Here is a 25330-nt window from a genome sequence, read left to right on the forward strand (position 1 = left end):
GGTAATAAGATTTATTATTAGAAATCTTAAATTTATACTGGATAAATGATCTGTGCATATTATGATATGAATAATTTATCATTTTGCCATCAAAGCTTTGCCTTTATAAGTTCTCTTCTTCGCTACTTTTCTGAAGGAAAGAAAGCGAGGTGCCTTTAAGAATTTGTATAAAATTATAGTGGTTGTATGAAAATGGAGAGTCTGCTGGGCTTACATCTTTTGTGTTGGCTTTACGTCTTGGCTTTTTTCTACCAATTGTTTGTTTTGAAGGAGGAGTTACTTAATTGAAAACATTGTCTGAATGAACATAAATAGGAATAGTAAAAATATTAGTTTCATACAATTTACTTAGAGCATGAATGTCAGGCTGTCTTGCTACTTTGGTTTCTGTTTTTAGTAATGGCCAGTACAATTCCTGTAAATGAGGGTCTGTCAGCATTTCCATTTTAAACTTTATTTTCAGAGGTTATAACTTGGCAGTTCTAAACTTCATTGGGCACAATCTTGGCAAATGGGCTTAAATCCACAATGCAAATTTTATTTATTTTTTCAAAGCTTTTACTTTAGTTTCTTGTTCTTTCTCAATTTCTGATACTATTTATGTAGCTCTAAAGCTGCCAGATCAGCTAAAATAAAACTTTTTAACAAGCATTTGGCTCTTAAAAATAGAATCTAACTTTTACCTTTGCAGAATAAAAAAGTGGAAGCAACCTTTTTTTTTTTTAACTTTATAAAACAGTTGTGGTCTCTGTTTAACTTCTATTTTCCTTCGCAAAATATCAATTTTCTGCCAAATTCCTCTTATTTTAACAAGTAGGAGTTTCTGTGTAGAGACATGCATAGTAGTTGCTCTTATATTCTTAGCATCTGGTATTATTTTGCCTAGTAATTGTACTAGGTATCAGTAGGCTATTTTTCATGACATTCATTTGATTTTTGCAACTTGCATTTGCAAATGTAATGAATCATAACTGAAAAAACTTTAACTGATAGTAGATACAGCAGCCCATGTACTTTGCAGTAGTGGCTGTCATAAATGTACTGCTTCAGCATCTTATGATCTGCACTGGCTCTTCACTGAAAAGTCTTGGTGAAGGGATCAACTCTGATCCTGAGATTCTAGCCATTGAAGAGGCTTCCTCGACACCTGTAACTCTCAGAGCCGGGAACCAAATGAACATAACAGGGTTAATGATTCTTTCCTGGGAAGATGTGCCTCCTAGTCAAATACTCTAACAGCATTCAATCTTACTGAATAGGAATCATATGCTTAGAGTAAGCTATTTAAAACTCAAGTGTTAGAAAATAATAGTGAAAATTCGTAACTTAAGATAGTGATGGTTATTGATCATCACAGGAAAAAAAAGTTTTATGTGATTCTTCAAATATGCCAGTGAATATTTAATGCAAATATTTAATCTACTCATTATAATTACATTATAATATACATAATGACATATTAATAATCGCTCTATTTAATTTGAATAAAAGCCTATTAATGAATTTGATCCTGCATATATAGGATATTAATGTCATTAAAGAAATCTTGCTCTAATAATAGCACTGACCACTACCTCCTGTAGTGCTTAAACACAAGTTGATTTAGGAACACTTTACTCAAATTTTGTGTTAAGATTTAGAGATAGTAATTTTCTAACTAAAAGAGGTTTTACTCTGACATCTAACAATGCATTTTGAGCTCACGTTTCACCAATTTTCATCTCTGAACAAACACTTATTGTTGTTAAAACTACTAATTTAACTTATCTCAAAGTCTGTGGAGATTTAAAACTACTACAAAATTACTTCATCAAAAATGGTACTTTTATTGTTCTTAGGAAACATTTAATACTTTCTGTGAAGGTTAAGGATCTTCCTTTTTGTTAAAGTTTTCATCAGTAATCGCTTTTGTTAAGATTAGATATTTGAAGCCCAAACTTGGATAAAAATATTCCCATGATGTTAAAATTTAAATCTGTTAGAGTAGCTTTCATTCTCTTAATAGAAAGATTCAAATGCTTCACTTTTGCCGAAGTCATGCATTTATGCAGATGCTGAAAGTTGGCATGGGTTTCAAAATTGGTTGAGAAGTGATTGGAGTCCATTAAAGGCTAGTAAGTACAGCAATTCACTTTTTAGTCAGAAAGTCCATGAGCTAGGTTCTGTAGAAGCATTCTGCAGAAATATCACCACATGCTCAAACAATACAGTATTTTCCCTGAAGTATTGCTGTTTTCCAGGGTTGGAGATAGTATATTGGCCTAACTGGGCCTCTCATCTTCTTACATATAGCTCTTCTTGTGAATAGTAAGGATGGTGGCGTACTTTGTCAATTCTTTGAATCTGGTGGGTTTTACAATCCTTTTCAAGCAGCAGAGAAGCGTTGGAGTACTGAAACCTAAGATGCTCACTTGATCTCTATCTTTTAGCAAAAAAAAATCCACACACACACCCCAAACCAACTCTCTTCTTGGGACAACATTTACCTCTTTGTAAAATGTAATGTATTTTTGTTATAAATGAAGTCTCAAGTAAGAAGGTCAACAGCATCTTGGGCTGTATTAGAAAGAACATCACCAGCAGGTCGAGGGAGGCAATCCCTCCACTCTACTCAGCACTGGTGAGACACATCTGGAGTGCTGTGTCCAGTTCTCGGCTCCCTAGTACAGGAGGGCCATGGGCATGCTGGAGCGAGTCCGGTGAAGGCTGTGAAGATGATTAAGGGAGTGCAGAATCTGTCAAATGAGCAGAGGCTGAGCAAGTGAGGATTATTTAGCCTGGAGGGCTCAGAGGGGGGTTTTATCAAAATGTATAAATACCTGATGGGAAGGTGTAAGGAAGATAGAGCCAGACTCTTCTCAGTGGTACCCAGTGACAGGAGAAGAAGCAATGGGCACAAACTGAAATACAGAAAATTCCATTTAAACTTGAGAAAACTTTTTTATTGTGAGGGTGGCCAAACACAAACAAACAAGCAGGTTGCCCAGAGAGGTCATGAAGTTTTCATCCTGGGAGACAGTCAAAATCCCATTGAACATGGTCTGGAGCAACCTACTCTAGGTCACCCTGCTTTGAGCAGGGGGGGTTGGACTAGGTGATCTCCAGAGGTCCTTTTCGACCTTAACTAGTCTAATTTTGTGAAATTCTGTGACATATCCTGCCATCTATATAACTTAGATTGGAAAATATTTGCAAAATGTTGGTGTCTGGACTGTAGAAAATGTGGCTAAATTTTCTGATCAAATAAGTTTTAATAACATTATGAAATGGTATGGATATGCAATGAAAAATTGGTTTACCTCAGGTCACAGAGAAAAGTAATATTAAAATAATACTTATCCTTCTCAGTGTCCTTTAATCATTTAATGAGCCTGTTTTTATGGGGAATTTGAAGACTGGTTTGACTTCCCCCAGTGATAATGTTGATAGAATCCCTTCCATTGAAAAAATTGGGCTTGCATATCTTGTTAAATATAAAGTATGACTGCAGTTTATATTTTAGTGCTACATACTTGAGCTAGCTGAAGTATAAAAAATAACCCAGAAGCCTTAACACAGCACTCTCAGTCTAGTTTATTTTACTGGAAAGTGACAGTAGAGTAGCCCAGCAGGACACCATGAAATATGGTTGAACTGCTTCTGATATCCAAGCTAGTTTTTTTAGGAGCTACATGAGTTTGTCTCTAACCATACTGTTTTTCAGTATAAACAAGTCTGTTATACAATGCAAAAAAAACCAAATAATTTTATTTTCCAGTAATTTCTACCAATCCAGATGTACTGGTAGCATTAGGAAAGGAAGAGGTAAGTCTCTTTTTTTGCTAACAGATAGTAACAATTTTTTTTTTTTTTTTTGAAAAAGTGAAAAAAGTATATACAATTCCTATATTTTCCTATTACTTCTCCTGTGATGGGCTCCTGCTAAGATATTGTGAATGCTTCTCTAAGCATTGTAGTTTTATTAATGTTTTTCTTCCCCCGAATTATGTTGTAATTACTAAAGTTTCCTAGTTGTAATGAATGATTTTTTTTAAGCAGAAGTTTTTTTATATTGCATTTCATACTTGATATAAAATAATGTAATATTATGTGTTGCACAGAAGAGTCAGAATTCTTAGATCCTAGATTTCTGCGGGAATAGTCTGCAAATATTTTGTTAAGCTCTTCCAGACGTGGAGGAAGGGCAAATCAAGAATGTATTAGCAGTAGCATTACGTTATATTGGTTGAACATTGATATGTAACAGTAGCTGAGTATATTCTTGTGACTATGGTATTGAAGTAGTCATACATAGGCCAATAAATGAAGATACATTAAGATTATGAGCTATTTAAAAATAGTCTTGCTTCACTTATCTTTTTGGTTTTCTTCCTAGCAGCTTTCCTCCCTCTAGTGTCATTCATATCAGGGAACCCAACTGTTATTAAAAGCCATTGTTAACAAGGTGACTGGTTATGTACTTTCATCCAAGTGCATTGCCATGGCATGTTTTGTCTGCTATCCCATTTTGTGACTTAATTTGTTGAGGGTTCCAATTTTTTTCAGATATTGCACATATACAATACATTTGTTTCTGTAAAATATTTTCAGAATTTTTATTTGTTTGAGCAAAATATAAAGCAGTTCTTCTAACTTGCATAAAAGGAGACAAAATATTCCAAAAGACTCCAAATCATAGGAGTATCCCTAACTCGTAAAAGAGACATAACCTGCTACGATGAAAGACCCAGCCCAATGAGGTGAACTTTCCCTATGGACTCTCCAAGTATGTTCATACTAGTGACAGTCACTTAATTCACAAATGCAGTCAATTTAATTCACGAATGCAATCAATCTTTCCTTGCAGCATCTTTGTTTTGGAGTGCCTTTTTTTTGTTGTTTGGGCTGAAGTTTTTTCCTCCTCAGTGGTGTATCAAATCAGATGAGCAGTTCATGTGAATGCTCCATAATCTGCTTCAGCTAAAATGAGCTAGGTTGTTTTAAGGAGCCTCAGTAAGACATTAATGAGCAACTGGGGACAGTAACATTTAAATTTTAAATCAGTGTTACTCTATAGCGATATTTTCTTAGGAAATTACAGATAATTTTGGCTCTCTGGCTTCATATATCAGATGCAGATATAACCTTACACAGAACAAACACTAGAGACTTACCTATCTGTAAACTGTAGGTTCGTTTTTCACTTTTTTATAGTTGCAGAAAGTAAAGAATGGTCTTGAAATGGTGCTGTCAACAGTGCAGTCAAAGAACAAAAAACTGAGGGAAGATCTGAAAAGGTAATACAATAATTAGGATTTATAAATGCTTTAAACTTTTTTTGCAAAGTATTGTTTTGCTTGTCCAGGAAAACTATCTGTTCTGTTTCCTACTTTTCCTGTTTCGAAGAGAACAACAGTGGCATGAGGAACAGCAGCAGATAGTAGATGTTCTTAATGGAATTGAAGAAGAGATGAAAAATCAAGTTGTACAGTTTTCTGAAAAAAGGTATTTCTATTGGGTTGAGTTTTTCCTATAGAAGAATTTAAATATTAACAGGAGAAAATGAGTAGTCAAAACCTTAAAAACGTACTACTCGTTTGGTAAAATAAATCAAATAACTCAATAATATATATTCGAAACATATAGAAAATATTGCTACAATCTGCTTATAGTCTGTGATTCAAGATGTTGATCTTAAAACAATAGAAAATATGGAATTTTTTTAACTGTGAATTTTTTTAATTATTTTATTGGACTTGATGTTCTATTGGTATGTTTTCACTATTACTAGAGCATTTCAAGAACTGAAAAATAAAATGCTGAAACTAAGGACATATAAGGAAGAACTCTTGAATGCTTTGGGTGAGTTCCTAGAAGAGCATTTTCCCCTTCCAGAAGAAGATGGAAGTGCTAAAAAGAAGAAAAAGGTAAGATTTTTCTTAAAAATATATATATATATTTAGAGAGAGAGAGAAGAGAGAGTGTGTGTGTATATATACATATATAAAAATTGGAATGTTCACTTTATTTAATTAGATGTAATACTTTTTTAAAGCCACTGGCATAGAAACTTCAGTTATATTTTGAAATAAAAGTAGTTCTTATAGTTGATCCTTTATGTTTAATTGATATTTTTCAAGTTTGTTTATATTATTTAAGGCTGTTCCCAGCTGGATATTTTCCCTTTTAATGCACATATCCTTACCCAATAAGATGCATAGCAATGTATTATATTTCTTACTGGACTGCAAGTTGTGCCAAATTTAGAAATGGTGAGCAGTTTACTCCAAATTGTTCCACATTTTTTTTACTGGACTAGTCAAGTGGATTCATATTTTCCTTGGCAAAGCAAATTTTAATTGTCTAACAATGTTTTTGGAACAATAATAAGGACAAGTGTTTATAATCAGAGTGTAGTTTAGAATGTTAACCATCAGTTTCCTGTTCAGGCAAACTGGGCCAGAAATTATCTTAAAACTTTAGGGAAAATAGGCAGCCAGGGAGTATTTTGCATAATAAATTCAAAGTCTGCAGTAAAAATAAACCTTTCACCATTACTATTTAAAAGAAGAGTTACAAAAAAGCTGCAGAAAAGGTGGGATTTGATTTGGCTTTCAGACACACTTAAGAGCACAGGACTAAAAGCATGTCTTGAATCCAGTTCCCTGTAATTGCAGACAACCACATCATATAATTTCTTTAATACTCTGATTGAGCTCCATTTAAAAACTAATTATTTTTTGTTACTGCTCTTCCTATTGGAGTTCTAGGGCCTCAGTACTCTGGTTAGAAACTGTCTCCTAATTTCCAGTCTAAATTTATTCACATCTAACACAGATCCATTTATTCTTATGCCAGTATTGTCCTTAGAACAGTTCTTTCTTTCTTGTGTTTACTCCTCCTGATACAATTGTAGACAGCAGTCATATCCCCTCTCATTCTTTGTTTTGCTAACTGAACCAGCAAAGCTTTCCTGTTCTCTTCTTGTAAGATAGCTTTGCAATTCCCTGCATTACCCTAATGCTCCTTTGCTGTATTTGCTTCTATTTGAATTCATCTTTTTTGGAAACTGGAAGAAATCAGTATTATAAACAAAACATTAGTACCTCATAGTTTCATAACCAGTTCATTGCACTCTTGTCTTTTTCTTCATGTTGTTTCAACTGATAAACCCTGAACTTAAAATAAAAATACTTGTTTTAAGAGGAAATTGCAAGATCTTGCACATAGAAACATCAAATGCAGTCTTAGAAATATGACGTCCATTTTTGAGGTCATTCCCATATTCCTGTATTTCAGTTCTTTTGAATGTCAGTGCCTCCCAGTTTCCTGCTGTTGCTAAGTATGATCACCCCTACAATTTGTGCCGTTATTAAATTTAAGAAATTAAAACTTCAGGGGCTTCATTAATAGTCATCTTTCAATCATGTGTTTCCTGGTTTTTAGCCCAGTTTTTACGTTGATCTAGAAAAATCTGTTTAGGTCATTTTTCTTCCAGGAAACTATGAGGCTAGCCTGTGATTGTCAATTTTTGGTAAACATGTTGCATTTTCTGCATTTTAAGCAAGATACACCAATTCATTTACTACCATATCTGTGATGTCATAGAAAAATGTAGGCTGGAAGCGACCTCGGCAGGTCTTCTGGTCCAACCCCGTCATCAAAGTAGGGCCAGCTTCAAAGCTAGATGAAGTTGCTCAGGGTCATATCCAGCAGAGTTTTAAACAGGACAAATGGAGAATTCATGTATGTGCTTCAGAATTCCGAGATAGGCTGCATCTAAATTGTCCCACCCCAGCCCCGAGCAAAACAAACTCTGTGATTTTTTTTTTCCCTCTGCCCCAGTTGTAATGAGTGACTGTTAGAACTTCTTTCTTATTAGTTACCCTGCCTTTGTCTTTTTCCATGTAATTTTCCTTACTAAAATCTAAGGAAAAAATAATTGCCCCAGGTCTTTGAGATTAATCAACCCTTACCCTGCTCACAGTGGCTCACGAGGTACAATTAAAATAAATTTTACTTTTTAAATAAATCAATTTGATAAATTTTCATGCAAGGTTTTACCTTTTCTTAGTTTTATTTATGCATTTCCTGAACTCTAAAATGTAGTTTTATTTCTCTGATTTCCCCCCCCCCCCAAACCTTGTGAATTCATAGCTTCTATATCTTTTGACTCAATTTGATCTCACCTGCCTAGCAACAGGTCCCCTATGAACTGCATTTAAAGCGATTAGTTAATCACTGGGAAGGCAGGAGGGGCAGCCTTTTTCAGCCACCTTTTCTTTACCTTAATGTGTCAGTAATACAAATTGTCTCCATTAGCAATGAGATTCGCCGCTACATTGATTCAGAAGAACCCGTTATTCACACCCATTATCAGCTCGGCGGTTCTTGATTCAGCATAACTGTGTATGTTAGTAATCTTGTTTCACCTTCAGGGAGGCTTCTTGTGCTCTGAATAGTTCTGTGTGAATGGGAACGTGCTTCCAGGGCGGACGCCCCAGTTCCACACCAGTGCAAATGCCGCCAAGCCTGGCTCTTCCGGTTCCACCCTCCTTCCAGCTGGCGTGAGAGTCCAGGATTGGGAGTTGGAGGGAAGGCTGAATCACAGCAGCCCAGATTAGCTTCAGTTGCCATGACCCCACATCTTTGGTATAGGCAGTGACTGAGATAAAAGTTGTATCGTGTTTTCAATCTTAGACAAAAAAGACACGTTTTTTGAGATAAGAAATGTGGAAAGTCAGATGGTAAGGAATATTCTATACATAAATCAAACTGTCTTGTGGAAGGAGAAAAAAGGTGCCTTTCAGGTATCAGTCACAAATTAATGCTGACCATCCTACTTGAAAGTGACTTTATACATGTTAGTTAAATTGGAGATATCTATTAAATTTGTGGCACTTAAAATATGTAAATAATGTAATTATATAAAACACTGTATACTATAAACGTAATAAGACAATTTTGCCAGGTCTGTGAGAGTGCAACCTCTCTACACTAATATTCTTGGGATTTTAGTCTTTGTATGTTAGCTTTAATAACTACTGACGGTTACAATCTAATTTTACCTTTGAGGCACAAATATTGAACCCAATACTTAAGTTATGAAGTAATATTTTTGGCCTGGGAAATACAATAGCCAAGGTTACAAAGTATCTTCATAACTGCTCCATGGAAGCTTCTGCAGCTGCTTCGTGTAGCCTCTGGTTCCTCTGCCTGCTACCAAGGTAGAGGCACAAAGATGCACATTATTGAGCTGGGACTCACTTGTGATTTGTGCAAGGAAATCTCCTTGGAGAAAACAGTGGAAAACCCCTTGGAGCTGTCTGAAGTTGAGAGTGTGCAGAAGCTCTGTGATGGAAAGGAGGAGCCAGACTTTGCCTTTCATGAATTCTTATTTATCGTCTTGCTTCCTTGTCTGTTCCAGAATCGGGGCTTGTGTCAGGTGCTGCCCATCTGTTAATGTCTTAGGACTTGGGTCAAAACATTCAACAGCAGTACTGAGTAAGCAGCCACCAGTGCTGCATCATCTCCTTTATTTTGTTGAGTGTGAAGTGGATGCAGGAAACCGATAAAACTGAAAAATGAAAAAATCAAGTTTACCGGGCAACAGCACAGTTTTGCTGGCATTGTTGCCTAAGGAATTCATATCAGTTTAAAGGGGAATAACTTGATTTGCTTGCCATAAATGGAAACAAGTAATTGTCTAATGGATCACTGTAAATGATATTTTATCAAGGAAATTTTTTTTAAAATTCTCTGATTCTATTTCTTAAACTTGGCCACGTTTTTAATTACAGTCAACAGTAACAGCAAATACTCATCTGTGACTCATGAGAAAATATTAAGGCAGTATGAACTGAAGTCTTAAGCTACACGAGATTTGCAGCTCATTGCAAAAATTTCGCTAAAGTTTGAGGAAAAACATTATTATTTTCCTAACAAATAATATTCACAGAATGTTTTCTACTGTACTGTGTTTATAAATATGATATACTTGTTTTTATTTAAATGTAGACCCATGTAGAGGTACTAAAATCAATTAAGAATATTAATCTTAACAAAAGTATTGTTGCATTTAAAGTTTGTGATATTGAACTGATGGATGAATGATATAAATTATAGCTTGTATTTGTACCATGACTAAACGTATCAGTAAAATTCATTAGTTGTGTACTCTGCAGTTGTGCGATTGTTTTTCTTTGTCAATTAAGATTCTTCCTAACTATTTATTTTTGCTTTTCTAACTTGGCTGTGTGGGGGGTTATCTTTGCAGAACTCTTCTGAAGAGCCAGCTGTAGAACTTGTAACACTGCATGAAATTTTAGAGGTAAGATGGTTTTGTTATATAGAGATTTGGGGGATCTTGTAATACTCGGATCTGATCACAATATATTAATAAGATAAAAGTATATGATATGCAGTTAACATAGTTAAATGAAAAGTAGAGTGTTTAGGAATGTTACATCATATTTTTATATTAATTTCTATCAAACAAAAATCCATTTTTTTACAAGAACCTTGGCAATAGTTTAGCTAACTAACCTTCAAATTGAGTTGGAAAGTGATTAGCTCTTATTTCATAAATAGTCCTTAAACTCTGAATTTTATATTGGTTATTAACAAAAAAAATTTTATGAGCCTTAGTAGCTCATATTAGGAGAGATAAATGCTGTGGTTTAAAAAAGAAGAAGAAAAAAAAAGAACAACAACAAATATGTTCCATTTCAGGCTATGTTTTGTACTGTTTCAGAACAAGTATTTCTGAAATATAATATAATAATGGCTATAAGAGGCTCAATTAATGTGAAGTCTCTTCAATTAACAGGATTATTTTGTTTCATATGGGGGAAATAAACAAATATGCTAATGTATTTCTAAAGGCTTTTATAACAATGCCAAGATGGATTAATGGGTGTTTTTAACTGCATTACAAATTACGACTTTGAATTGCATAGCATAATTCTGAGGGAGTCATAAAAAAAAAAATCTTCTGAGTAGCATTGGTTTCCTTCTTTTCCTAAATACGGTATTTGAAATTAAATAAAATTTCCCCTTCCTCCTCCATCCCCATCCTTCAGATAGCTATAAGGATCTATGTGTAAGACATCCTTGAAAAACACTTTCTTTTTTTTTCTGAGGGGAAACTTGATGAATAACAACATTCTGGTGTTAAGATGCTAAGATCCGGTCACTATGACATTGTTGTGCTTTAGTTTAAAGTCCAGACAGTGAATCTGTACTTACATCATCAAATTCATTTTACATGCCTCAAGTATCTCAGCATGCCTATTAATGCCAAATTAGGCAGAGCTGGAAAACAAATCAGATTTTAAAATAGACATGTTCCCTATGGAAATAAAAATTTAAAGCTCTCTTAATACTTTAGAAGTGCCTTTCATATTTTTCTGAAAACATTAATCTTCTCCAAAATACAAACATATTCAAATAATGTCTGATTTCCATTTGGAAGAACAAACTAGTTCCAGAAATTCAGACTTTTTTTTAATTTTAACTATCTTGGCCTAAACTATGAATGTCTCTTATCTTTGTTTTATGTTGGTTTTTTTTTGGGGGGGGGGGTTGGTTTTTTTGTTGTTGTTGTTGTTGAGCATCCTGGTTCTAGTTTCAAGTGTCTGTTAAATTTCAAAACTGTTTTCTTAGATACAGATAATAGTTTCTTAAAGAGACAAATGCAATCTCATCTTTGTATTACAATTACAGATTTAGGATTTGCTGTTGTTTAAATATAATTCATATCCCAAATTACAACCAGTGGATGTGTTCCTAACCATGTCTCCTTAATGCCCATGTGTTTGCTTTTTAAATAAGAAAGGTGTACATTTTAATAAATACACTTTGATCAGCTGGGTATATACATTTATATTATTTAGGAATATTGATACCTTCTTCATTAAATTCATGTAAGATACTACAATAAGCAATAAATTCCTTTTTCATGCAAACCTCAGAATTTTTATTACACTACCTTTTATTCCAGTAATGAGCTGTATTTTTTACAAATGCAGTAATTCTTTTCCTTTAATTAGTTTGAAGATTATTCCTATCAGACTGAGAATTTAGAGAAATAATTTAAGATTTGAAACAATGTATAGAATAGAAATGTATTTAAGTGCTAGTTGTAAAGGCTATTTTGGAATACAGATGTCAAAAAAGAATGAGCAACAAGTGATCTAAAATAATGTATTGGAGTAAATATTAAGAATTAGGGCAAATGAGTATAAAAGAAATTGGAACAATTCTTTGGAATGTTCAGAAGTGTAGCAGAAGTGCAGCGTTTTTCTGAACATAGAAATGGGTGAAAAACAGTAAGTTTGGTAGTGAGAATTTTGATGTCTTTTTCTTTAGCAGTAAGAAGGCAGGCAGAATATTTTGTACCTGCTAAAATTTGGAGAGCTAGAACATTTAGAAACTCCGAGTAGAAAGATTTAGTGTCCAAGATGAGTAGAGAGAGCATCACAGATGGGTAAGATTTAATCATCTGTAGATGTCTGCAGTATTTCTCATGAGCAATATTATGAGGGCATAGATATGGTCTCTAAGAGCAGGAAAACAAGACTGATGCTTGCTTTTAATTCTATTAACTGTATTTACTTGAGGAAGGAAGGAGAGGTAAGGAGGTAGTAAGAGGAGGTGAATTGGTGTAGGGTGGTCGTCATGCCAAAACAAGAAGCGATATACACTTACCACTTACGAGACAAGCAAAAAAATGTAATGTGAAGAAGCAGTGACCTTGTAAATTATGACAATGATGTTTAACTTCTCATAGGTGTAAAATTGTTTATTTTTAACACTAGCTACAGTAGGACAAAAATGCAGAAAAAATAATTCTTTCCAATCTAAGAAGACAGAGGGTTATTATCTTATTGGTGAGAAGATACTTAAAATCATAAGATGGGCATTCTTCTCTGATAAAACCTGAAAGAGTAAGATTATTTGTTGGCAGTAAGTCATTATGGGCTTGAGGTAAGTGATTTCCAAAAATTTAGCTTTCCCTCTTTTTTAATACTTGTAACCCTATATTGACAGACACTAAACATTAATTAAGTTAGGATTTACCACCTTCAGGTTCAGATTATTTAGGTATTTACACAGTTAGCTATCTAAAATCCATTTAGAACTTCTGATAGATGTTAAGAACTTAGTCTGAATAAAAGGAGAATTCTAGTTTTAATTTTTACATCAGAAAATATATAGGAAAGTTAATTGAAAGTTGTTCAGTTTACTTCTACCTTGAACAGATCTTGCATTTTTCCTGTAGTCTTGTATTTCTTAAGTAGGCCATCTAAACCATGCTTATTACAATCCTGTCTACAAATTTAATTAAAGGAGATCAAATCGAGCTGTTCTGTTCACATTCTAAATCTCATGCTTTTGGTCTTCCAGATTCTTATAAACAAATTAATGAGTACACCACATGAACCCTATTTAACAATCAGTGACTCGTTTTGGCCACCTTATATTGAGCTGCTGCTGCGATATGGAATTGCATTGAGACATCCAGAAGATCCAAACAGGATACGCTTAGAAGCCTTTCACCAATAGAGAAAGCTTCGTTTACTTTAAAGCAAAACACCAGTGCTCTTACTTGCTGGGAAGATGTCCTTTGTTTCATTGTAAACTTTTTTCATATCAGCAATCTCTTCCTGTTGGATAGATTTTTTTTTTTAATAAAACATGCATTTGGTAAGAGTGTGAAATATGAAAAAAGACAATTTTCAACTTCAACTGCTTCTAGCTACAATTGTTTTTCAGTTTTATTGCAAGTGATGCCAAGATTGCATTCTGAATTTTTTTCAGCTGCTTAAATAAGATGCAGATTGGGATAACAGACAAAGTAAAGAAGTCTAATAGTCCTTTTGACTTTAAAGATTGTATTTTACATGTGACTTTTTTCTTTTATATTCATTTCTTAGATTGCTTTAACTCATCTCAATTTCATTTACTATTTTGTCGCACTCAGAGAGTCAAAACTCCCCCAAATGAGGCCTTGGAGACATTTAGAACTACCAGTGAAGTAGCATCTTCAACAACAGGTTGTTCTCCAGAGGCTTTGCAAACATGAATTGGTTTCAGGATAAACATTTAGAAGAGCTGACACATCTTTCTGTGCAAAGGGCTGAAGATGTTCAGCATGCAGATCTACAACCATATGTTTCCTAAACAGACCCTTTTTGTGTTATGTTATATTGCCTAATAGCATCTGCCTTTTCAGAACTGATTTATCAAAACTTATAATACGTCTTTGTGTTCTGTAGATTTCTACAGTTTGTAAGTTAGATCAGCTGATAGTTACCTTCTGAATGGCGTTCTATTGTCATCCTAATCTGCTTTCCGTGTAGACTTCATTATTGTAGTCCCTAGGTGCACAGATAACAACTTGCCTAATTTTACACAAGTAGTCTCCGATTAACCCTGGAGTTGAAGCTGGAAGTTCCACTCCTGCAGATCTGCAGTGAGTATAGCCTTGGGAAATAAAACATGCCTTTGATTAACCAGATTTCAGTTTAACCAATATTCAGTTTTCAGGTAGGGGTATAAACATTGATTTTTCAGTTTGTAGAAAAATAAAGGGTAATACAGGTAAAGAAACTAAATGTACAGTGATTGGAGGGAAATTAAGCTGTTTGTTGCTATAAAAGTCTACCAGGGCCCAACAGACTATTTCATGTGAGGGCTTAACCAATGATACAAGGACACTTAGGGGATGAAGGGGGAACAATTCAGTGCAAGTTCTAGCACAATTACCTTTTTTTAGCCTTACTAAATGTTAAGCAAAAAATTCATTGTCTCGTATTTTTTGAGTTGAATGCAGGTTCACATTTATCTGCCAGTTTTGTTACTTAATTATACAAAAAGCTAAGGGTTTTTTAGCTTAGCTTTCTAGCATTGTCTCTTTGGATTTTTTTTTCTTCATCTCTTTTAAATACTTTGTATTCTACTACCCTTTTATCTTATTATTAATATTATAAAGTTTAAATACTTCACTGACCCTGGATGTCTGCTTCTGTGGTGGGGGTGGTAAGTAGGAGAAGAGAAAATATTAAAAACAAAGTAGTTACTCTAGTTTTTTTTAAAAGCGCTCATATATATATATGTGTGTGTACGTATATGTATATATGTATATAAAAAGAGACCATATAAACAGTCTATAACAGAGTGCTGTAGAGAAGATGAATAGGAAACATTCATTATTTTTCATAACACAGATCTATCTTATCCAAGTAAACTGTCAGAAGAGGTTTAAAAGAAAGCACTTCTTCATATAAAGCTTTAATTTAAATTGTGGAACTCACTGCAGTAGGATGCTGTGTAAGGATTAAATATAAATCTTCCAAAAAAGAAGACTTAGAGCAGTGAGGGTCATGAGTGACTATTACACAAAATGGACAACCTGCAGTTCCAGAAATCCCTACCCTGCTATTTGCTGGACCTTAAAGGTATACATGGTGAAGTATAGCTCTACACCTGACCTGATTATTACACGTTTCCCTACACAGCTGTGACAGACTCCTTGAAGACCCTCATATGGCTACACACTGTCTTACTACTGTATTGCAGAAAGCCTTTCTGCACAGGCTTAGGGCATGCTCAGAACCCAGTACTTCCATGTCGAGTTGTTTCCTTAGGCTCAGTTAAGTCCTTCTACTGCAAAAGAAAAGCTCTCCATAACCCATTTCCTCTCATTGCTGAAAATGCAAGCTCCCAGAAGAATCCTGGCAAATAAAGTGAAGAATTTCAAGGCAGTAATGAAAAACAGATATTCCTTATGAGGAAAACCTGGAATAAGATCTTCCATCAGTAGGATCAATCATCAGGAAAGCTGAGGAGTAGATCTAAATACCAAGTAGGATAACTTGTCTTTTTTTTTCTTGCTTGTCAAATTGACAGTTTTTTAACTGGAATTAACACTTTTGTAAATGCTGATGCTGGACTTTACGATGCATGTTCTGTGAAATAAGGGTTTGTTTTTCTTAATGTCAATTTTTACCTCCACAAAGCTAATTAAAAAAAAAAAAAAGACAAAGGTTGATGAACATTCAGAGCTAACAGCTGGAGTAAGATTTGACTGTGACCTTTTAGTAGATAGTGTGATTGTGGATAGTTCAAATATTCTGTATTCTTAAGTTCAATTAGCTAGACCCCTCTGTCCCTTCACTATAATTATTTTTGTACTTAGTCTCAGTCAAGAGCCAACAATAAGCAATCTGCATTTACCTTCTTTATACAATTGTATCAAACGCATTTGTTAGTGTAGAAGTTAATACCCTGTTAAGAAACACTTCATATTCAAAAAGCCACAAGCGATCAGAGGAAGGAGGTGAGCTTTTTACCCATGGTATTAAAGCTAAGGCACTAGAACAGCTTAACAGGTGTTTGCTTCCATTTATGTTGTCAGGTTTCCAAAATGAAAGTGTTCCCCATTTCAGCTGCGTGGGCCACACAGAGAGCCCTGTATTGGAAGAGGAAGATATGTCTTTTCATGACTATCAATAAGAAGTCCTTAACTAAACTTTCTAATCACTTTTTGAATTCTTGGTTTTTTTTTGTTTTTTTTTTTAATATCCAGAATATTGTGTGACAGTTTCACAGTGTAACTACCTATTATGTGCAGTAGAATATCATTTTGTTTGCCAGGCATGATACTGACCAGTCCTGGATACTATCAATAGACATCTTCTATTAGCACTTATTTTTATATAGATGAATTGTACTGAGCAACTTGCAGGATAGATGTCTACACAATAGATGCTCCTTTAGGATACATTTAATATTACTTTTTTTGTGTACTATATTCCTCCATATTCAGTGTTTCCCAGGCTTGTTTTCCTATTTCCTATTACTTAGGATAAATTGTTGTGGTGCTATGAAACATCAGTAGAAAGGACAGACCTGTAAAGTGGATTTAAATCTACCATTGAGTATTACATCTGTCATTTAAGTATTCTGTCCTGCTTTGTGGAATTTTTTTATCTTGTATGGATGTACATTCTGCTTGTACATACTTTTGTACTGTATACATGTAAGTTCATATCCTTCTGAACAGCTTTTTTTTTTTTTAAAGCTATATACACTCCTCATGCTTTAGTGCATGGGAAAGGTCAGGACGGCATTGAAAATCTCCTTTTTATTGCTCAGGCAATTTTTGAACACCAGTTGTCAATAACTCTCTTCAAAGAGCTTATTATAAAAAAAAAGTGGTTGCTCTGATTTACTTTGAAGTTGTAGGAGAGGTCATACAGAAATGTAAGCAAAAATTCTTATTTTCTTATTCTGAAAAAGAAAAAAAACTCTGTAATATCCTCGATCAAAGGAGTCTGAACACTACGTATGTTACCGCAGATTCTGAATGGTGATACTGGTTTCTGTCTTTAGAGTCAAGTTTTTGACATAGAGGTTGTTTACATCATACTGCTATCCATCTGAGCTATGAGAAGTATACCTGAGATGCACAGTTGAGCCAGTCTGCAGTACTGTCCTGGGACTCTCATTGCTCTGAGAAACTGGCTGATCATAACAGGACATTCCTGAGAAGTGTCAGTCAAGCCTCTCAGTAAACCACAACAAATCTTTATTTATTCTATAGTAACCAATACTGATCAAGATATATGCTGTGACAACAATGATGAATGTAATAAGGACAGATTTTTTTTACATCGGTTGTTACCGGGTAAGTTAGTACAGCACTTGGCTGGGTTTGCATTATCTGATTAGGCCTGTGTATCTGGAGTATTGACACTGCTTAAAAACCCTCACAGCTCTGAGACTCTGCTCAGTCTCCTCTGTAAAGCATCAGATGAGCAGTAGGCTTATTTTTCATCTAACCCATATCATATTCTCACAGTATTGAGCTCGTGGCTGCACCTTTAATCACAAAATCGCTGAGGTTGGAAGGGACCTCTGGAGATCATCTAGTCCAACCCCCCTGCTCAAGCAGGGTCACCTACAGCACGTTGCACAGGATTGCAACCAGGCGGGTTTTGAATACCTCCAGAGAAGGAGACTCCACCGCCTCTCTGGGCAACCTGTTCCAGTGCTCTGTCACCCTCACAGTGAAAAAGTTTTTCCTCATGTTCAGATGGAACTGTCTGTGTTTCAGTTTGTGCCTGTTGCCTCGCGTCCTGTCGCTGGGCACCGCTGAGAAGAGTCTGGTCCATCCTCTTGACACCCTCCCTTCAGATACTTGTACACGTTGATAAGATCCCCTCTCAGCCTTCTCTTCTCCAGGCTAAACAGGCCCAGCTCTCTCAGCCTTTCCTCATAAGAGAGATGCTCCAGTCCCCTAACCATCTTTGTGGCCCTTCGCTGGACTTGCTCCAGTAGTGCCACCTCCCTCTTGTACTGGGGAGCCCAGAACTGGACGCAGTACTCCAGATGTGGCCTCACCAGGGCTGAGTAATGTCAAGCAAATGATATCAGTTACAACCCTGTCACCATCCAGGACGTTAATCATGAATAAATGATCACCTGCTAATCAGAAGCCAAATTTGGGAGAATGGTGCTTTAGTTTCTGACTGATTCATTGAGAAAATCGCAACCTGAGGGAGTGCTACTTGCCATTCAGCTTTGGTGCAATCCACACTGACCTAATCGAAGGACAAAAAATGCTGTATTGTAGAGTAATAGTTCTTTAGGACTGTGCATACAGTGCAGAGCCCGTGATTCTTTCCTCCCTAGGCCCAGTTCTGACAAGCTTCATATTGCAAGGAAATTGATGTAGCAATGCCAACACCTTCCTGCAGGTACTATTACAAGATTATGAGGAAGCACAAATCACATCTGCTTCGACAAACTCAACTATGCAAAAGATTGTGCCTGATACAATTTTTCTGTCATCCTTTCCTAGCAAATTAACTAAATCATTTTGGTTAGTTCTTCAACTTTTGATGGTGGCTTTATAATTAGCTGTTGTATTTGTCTGCATTTTGCTGCAAAGAAAATCATGATTCGAAGAATCATGATTTCAAAAGACTAGCGTAATGTTTCTGGATATAAAGTCCCTGACAGAAACATAGATGAGCTTTTTGCTTGTGTTTTTGAGAGAGAACAGGTGATGCTAATGAAGACTGTTAGGACTAGTAACAAGCATAAAACCTTGGAAAAATGAGTGTACCTTAATCCTAGAACATTCTGTAGCATTTTGATACAACAGTACCGCATTTTCTTTATCTTAGTTGTATTTGAAGATTTTTTTTAATATATATAAAATAAGGAAAGGTCTGATTAACAGTAAATAAAACTTAGTCCTGGAAACCGTTGATACCTTGAACCTGTTTGCACTTTATGCCTCCAATACATCCTATATCTGTCATTCTCTCACGAAGGATAGCCATTTTATCTGCTTTCTGAGAGAAAGTAATTTTTTTCAGTGTCTGGGTTTTTTTTTTGGGGGGGGGTGAGGCTTTTTGTTAGTAGATTTTTATTTTATTTGCTTATTTATTTATTTAGCTTCAGAATGTTTTAGCATAGTATCTTTCTGATCAGAATGCTTTTACTGATTCCCGAAGGCAAAATTTTAGTGATTGAGCCAGTGAGACTCTCTTTTTGTGCATATTCTCAGGCAATACTAGCACTACGTTTTAGTTCAAATTGTTTCCAGGTTAAACAATGAGCATTCCAAGGTACCTCGGCAGTGCCGAACTACTCATAATTATAATCAGCCATGGTTACAAAAAGTTCTTTGTTCTGCAAAAGTTTAAAATTCTGTACTTTACAAAATTTATTGTGTCAAATGAAACATAATCTTGCCTTCTCTATTTGGCAACAAATACTGCTTGCAGGTGCTTCCAAATGAGCTTTTGGATTATAGTTAGCCAAGATAAATGTAATTTTGGTGGTATTTCTATTGTAATTTTAATTTAGGTCGCATTTATATGAGTTGCTGGAGGCTGTTTCAGGCAGACATACTTTAAAATATAAATTAAACTAGATTAATGTTGCAGTTTACTTGATAAATACATTTACTATTTATAATACATCATTTCCCCAACAATCAGTTGCTCAAGTTTCCGTAGGGTTATAAAGCGCTTTTCCTTTGTTTTAGCAGAGCACTGGGGAATTCTGGCTGCTGACGAGGCAAGTCATTACCCCTGGTGGCATGCTCCTCTAGAAGCATCTTTGCCAGCATCTAAATTACCCCCAAAACTAATGTTAGTGTTTAGAATAAACTAATATTTTATATAATAGTTCAGCTTTGGTAAATCTTTTGCTTTTATTTAGCAGAACCATTCAGTTTTCTGTGTATTTGTACTGACTGCAAAGCTGTTATGGCTAACTTTCTGCATTAATACATGTTTCCGAATAGCAAGTGTTAACTTAGAATGTTACTTTGTGCGTGTGACCTGAGGCAGTTGCATCTAGCTTTTTATTTAAATATGCTGTATGCTTTTATTTTAGTATCATCCCTTTTCAGAGTTGTGTCTATTTTACTATTAGAGGGGTTTGTTTTGGGAAGTGTGTATTTTCTTGAAAGCTGTATTTTGTTTAGGTCCAGGAACATGTAGTACTGCAACACCGCAAAACTAGGTAATGGCTTTGTTGTATTTAAGAGAAGAATCCAAAGGCTGAGGTAAACATGTATAAAGTTGCTTAATGGAAAGGAAACGGGTGTGTGTTTCTTCACAGAAAGGTGAAACTGTTCAGCTAAGCTGAATTTAAAGTTAGATAATCTGGCCAAAATAGTCCTCCTATCTGTTTTGCAAATTAAAAATTGAACTAGACTTTGCTATCAGAGTTGAAAACTTTTTAGAGAGGAACTCTTTGTTATGGCATGTTGGTTGCATTTCACATAGATGTATAATCCTATACGAGTATACGAGTTATTTTTTATTAGAATTAGACAAACTTTATTATTTCCTGTTGCATATAATAATATTTTTTAAAAGAAAATGGAGCTATAATCTGTCATAATTTGCATAAATGAGATACGGAGTTTAACCCAACTGAAAACAATGATATTTTTCCTATTCCCTGTGACGTTTCTCTTCTTTCACTGAACACACAGAAGACCTGCTACCTTTTGAAATATAGGCACTATAGATAGAAGCACTCAGATGAATGCTGACTTGACTTAGTAATTGCAGTTACTGTAAAAATCAGGAAACAAGTACACACAATAGTGTCACCCAATTAATGTTTATCAAAAGCGTGTGATCAAGGAGTTTCCCAGACTGCTCTAACCTTGCAGAGCAACCCCTGACTGTAAACAGGAGCTTAGTTTTGATGTTCTTGGCATATACGGGCTAAGGCTGCACAGTATTCCTTGACTGACTGAGTGCAAGCTTGACAGAAATAGTGTAACCTGATCAAAGTCCCTTATATATGACAGGATTCTGGCAGCATCACATGCAGTCTATGATTTGTGAAGATAAAATACTGAAGAGTTGGCAAAGGTATAAAAATAGCTCTGTAACTGCCTGGGTGGGGGTCGCAGCAGAGTTCTGCTAGCAGCATTTGAGTTCTTATGCAACTTTCCCCCTACAAATAGGGCTGATGTGGGCAGTAACAACAAAGCTGAATTTAAAAAACATTTGCAAGTCTCTTGACTGCTAACTTTGAGATGATTAACTCAGAAAGCAAGCTCTCGCATATGGGTTACAGTTCAGTAACACTGGAACTGACCTTGAGAATAACAACTCTGTCTTGACTGAATTAGTCAAACAGTGACTGTTCTACATCAAGAAAAGTGTAGCTGCAGCAATGTTCCCATTTTATAATGTAACGCAGATACTAACTTTATGGAATATTACATCTCTATGTCAACCATGAATTATCACAAGAAAAGCAGCTTTTCCTTAGGGAGCCAAGAGTCACCTAAACTAAACCACAAAATTGGGAGAGGGCAGGCAGAATCCCAATAGGATCGATGCACAGTGAGAGCAGTCCGTAGAGTGGGAAGTCTCCGATACTTTGCTGGAAACCTTCTAAAGAAAGCAGCTTGCTCCACTTAGAACCACCAGAAGTTAGATATAAACCTTCATCTTAAATCTAGAGAAAGCTATTTACTCAACCGAATTAATTCCTGATGCAATTCTTTTCCACTAGGGATAGGACTGTCTGTGGGGTTACACCAGGGATGAAACTGTCCCACTGGATTACTGCAGCAGTAATATTTACAAACCTAGTATAAAAGAAGCATTGTCGTAAATGTTTAGCAAAATTCTCTTTGCAACATTTAGCAAGGTTTTTTTCAAGTGGCTATTAGTCAGAAATCCAAACCTGCAAGGGTAGTCAGAATGCAGTTAATCCTGGGACAGAAAACAAACTCACTGCCAACTTTCAAAAGTAGAAGCACCTAGAAAAATTTAGAGAGCGATATGATCAAACTGAAGAAGTTCATATGTTTCATTTTTAAACATTTAACATTTTAAACATAAAAATTTGTAATGGTAAATGACATTTAAGTTACATGAGTATGTGGTTTTAAAATAAATATGCATATTTATGTCAGGGGTAACTTTTATGTGAAAAAACATTATCAGATGTGGGAGCTTAGCAAATTATTAGCAAATTACATATCTGTCCATAAGCTACAAATCAGTCTGAATCAGACCAAATGCAATTATTTTTGGTATATTAATTAGGATGTTATATTTAGTCTTGAAAATGTATTTTAAAGATTTATGTCTGCTTTGTGGATAGTTAAGGAAATCTTTTGCATAAATTTACTGACAATGCTGTAATGTTCAAAATGTTGTAGTTCATTAACTGCATGTGTTGACTAAACTTAAGCAGTCAGTAACCATCTGAACACTCTACTAATATTCTGTATTACAGCTAGATATTAAAATAGAAATGTTTTTGTTTATAATGGTTATTCCTTTCCAAAATGTTTGATAATTAAAGGAGAAGAGAAGATATTTTCTGTTTTAGAAAGAGGTTGTTTTCCCATTTCGGCATAGTGATACATAATTAAGTACAAATAGCATGCTACTGTTCTTATATACTAATCAATATATGAAGAATTTATGTATCCTTTAATAGCCTAAATACAAGAAAGATACTTGTTACAGTATGCACTATGTTTTTAAAATCTCAGTCAATTTATTTGTATGTATATTCAGTGGTAAAAATTACCATTTTATTTTGGAAAGAAGTGATTTTTATTTTGTCTTTTTTGCTTCTGTCATGTTCACACCATTAGCTCATACCATTTAAAAAATTTTATATTTTTGAGAGAGATTTTGTGCTTATTTCTTCTTTCTGTCTCCCTCCAAGCATATTTTTTTCTTTCTCTATATTTTGTTCTTGACTTTCTCTTTTATATTTTCTATTTCATTTCTTCTATTTCTCCTCCCCACATCAGTACTTTGCTCAGTACCTTCTAGTTCAAGCTGTATTCACAAGGGGGTGTTCCCTAGCCCTATTGTAACTGAAAACAGACCTATCTTTGGCTCTGAGCCAGGCCTTAAGACAGCCTCTATCCAGACTCTTCCTTTGTGGCACAGCTTGCTCTGATGATTTTCTTTTCAAAGCTAATACATTCAAAAATATTTCTATTTGGTTTCTGAGGCAATTCTGAGGGAAGCATGTCTTTTTTTTTTTTTTTTTTTCCTTACAGAAGTGTCCAGAGGAAGCTGAAGGGCAGGAAATGGTCCCTATTGCATACCTCTTTCCCATCAAGGTTACCAGAGTCAAAGTTTTAGCTGCGTTGTGAGCAGGTCACTGCCAGCAGCATCCTTTCATTCAAATTAAGGAAAAATTCTCAGTTCAGGAAATGTTCTTCTCTCTGAAGTTTTCCACAGCCTTCCCTATAAACTTGGGATTATTGGTACACGAAATATTTCCCAATAATACAAGTTTTACCCATTTATATTGTAAAATTATAAAAGAAAATTTGCAGAATCCCACTGAATCATGTTAGAAGGAAAAATCCCAGTACAAAAATTAAAAACAGGAGAGTCTGGTTCTCTCCTAGCACATTAGAATGTATATGAGAAGAGCATGAATCTCCAGCAGCTCACTACGTAATGTCTTATCCAGTGGAAAAAGAGACAGCCTGGTAGCAGACTGTCAGCTATCAGGAATCATCCTGGGTCTTCAGCTGCCCTCTCATTCTGGGCAGTCAGCCCTCATCTGATAAGGCTGCTGCTGCAGAGAGCAAGGAGAGAAGATGCATCAACCCTTCTCTGAATATATTGCTCTCCATTTCCAACTTCCAGGAAACCCACAGGACCTGACAAAGCTCCATAAGGAGAAATGAGCAATTACATTCTATGAAACTATGAAGTCTGTAAAATTTTTGATCCATTCACCATACCAACACCTTTTGGGGAGTTAATTCTTAAGACTATTCATCTGCCACTTGCTGCTCACTCCAGAGAAGCAAGTCGCCAGTACAAGTATCAAACTCTTTGTGAGGGGTGCTAAAGTGACAAAGAGGAGTTGGGGAAGGAGGCAAAATGCAGATAGTTCAGTTAGCTCTGCAAATCATTCAGCTGTCCCTCTTTCATTTCCATTGGATCACTTGTCAGAAGATTAGCGTATGAAACTGATAAACCAGGAGATACTTAGCAAAAAAACTTCCTTGGGTTCCAGTATCAACATGGAAAAAAGATGAGGGACAAGAGACTCTGATAATCATGTACCTGGAAAGGGACCAGAATCTGGACCTTGCAGGAGAAGCCTGAAGCTGTATGAGTAAACACGCATTCAAGTCCAGCTGGAAAATGCTAAAATACTATAAAAATGATTCCCATTGAAGAAGGTTGTTGAACTCCTTTCTAAATGGCCTCAGGCTCTCTTACACCTTCCTTCCTACTGGTCTACCACTTGCTGCCAGCCTACTGGTAGTGAAAATGATTTAAGAAAAAAAAAAAGACTGTGCAAACAGGCCACAGCAATCCAGGTCGTTGTTTATATCAGGCCTTCCAGACCTTTGTTCCCAGAGCAGAATTCCGTCAGAATTTCTTTCCATCAGAAAAGCACATAGTTTTCTCAGCCACAGATTTTGGTACAAGGCAGCCTCTGCCACATACAAAATTGGGAAGGTGGAAAAAGGAATTACAATCAGAAAAAATAGTTTGTCGTAAGAAGCTGGTGAACAGCACTGTAGAGGCAAATTATAATTGATGCTGAATACTTACATCTGTATTTAGTCTCTTGACTAAGTGACTGGATTTTTAAGCATGCTGAATGTCTAGAGCTTCCATTACACTTTCTATACCAGTAAGACCATGCATCTCAGATCAAGGGTATACTAGGTACTACATTTCTATTTGCAGTTTATTTATTACTGTTAACTATCCTTAGTTATTTTTTAAAGATTCCTGTTAAATGTATTTGGTAAAAAGAACAAGAGCTACACAGAGACTGCAATCTCAATTCTGCC

At 35.4% G+C, this 25330-nt stretch overlaps 1 protein-coding gene across 3 annotated transcripts in view; it reads left to right on the plus strand.

The window, feature by feature from the left end:
- CENPK (centromere protein K) overlaps positions 1 to 25330 on the plus strand; it is a 37626-nt gene that overhangs the window by 9731 nt on the left and 2565 nt on the right. Inside the window, exons 5-10 of one of the 3 annotated variants that reach the window (XM_067315317.1) lie at positions 3758 to 3804; positions 5194 to 5276; positions 5386 to 5484; positions 5771 to 5906; positions 10256 to 10309; positions 13964 to 14500. In XM_067315317.1, coding sequence (XP_067171418.1) covers positions 3758 to 3804; positions 5194 to 5276; positions 5386 to 5484; positions 5771 to 5906; positions 10256 to 10309; positions 13964 to 14065 — 521 coding nt within the window. In that variant the 3' untranslated portion in view covers positions 14066 to 14500. Of the gene's footprint in view, positions 1 to 3757; positions 3805 to 5193; positions 5277 to 5385; positions 5485 to 5770; positions 5907 to 10255; positions 10310 to 13386; positions 14501 to 25330 lie in introns of those variants that run through there. The other 2 variants (XM_067315316.1, XM_067315318.1) reach the window with 2 other exon arrangements.

Source organism: Apteryx mantelli, chromosome Z (assembly GCF_036417845.1).
Source record: "Apteryx mantelli isolate bAptMan1 chromosome Z, bAptMan1.hap1, whole genome shotgun sequence".
Lineage (NCBI taxonomy): Eukaryota > Metazoa > Chordata > Aves > Apterygiformes > Apterygidae > Apteryx > Apteryx mantelli.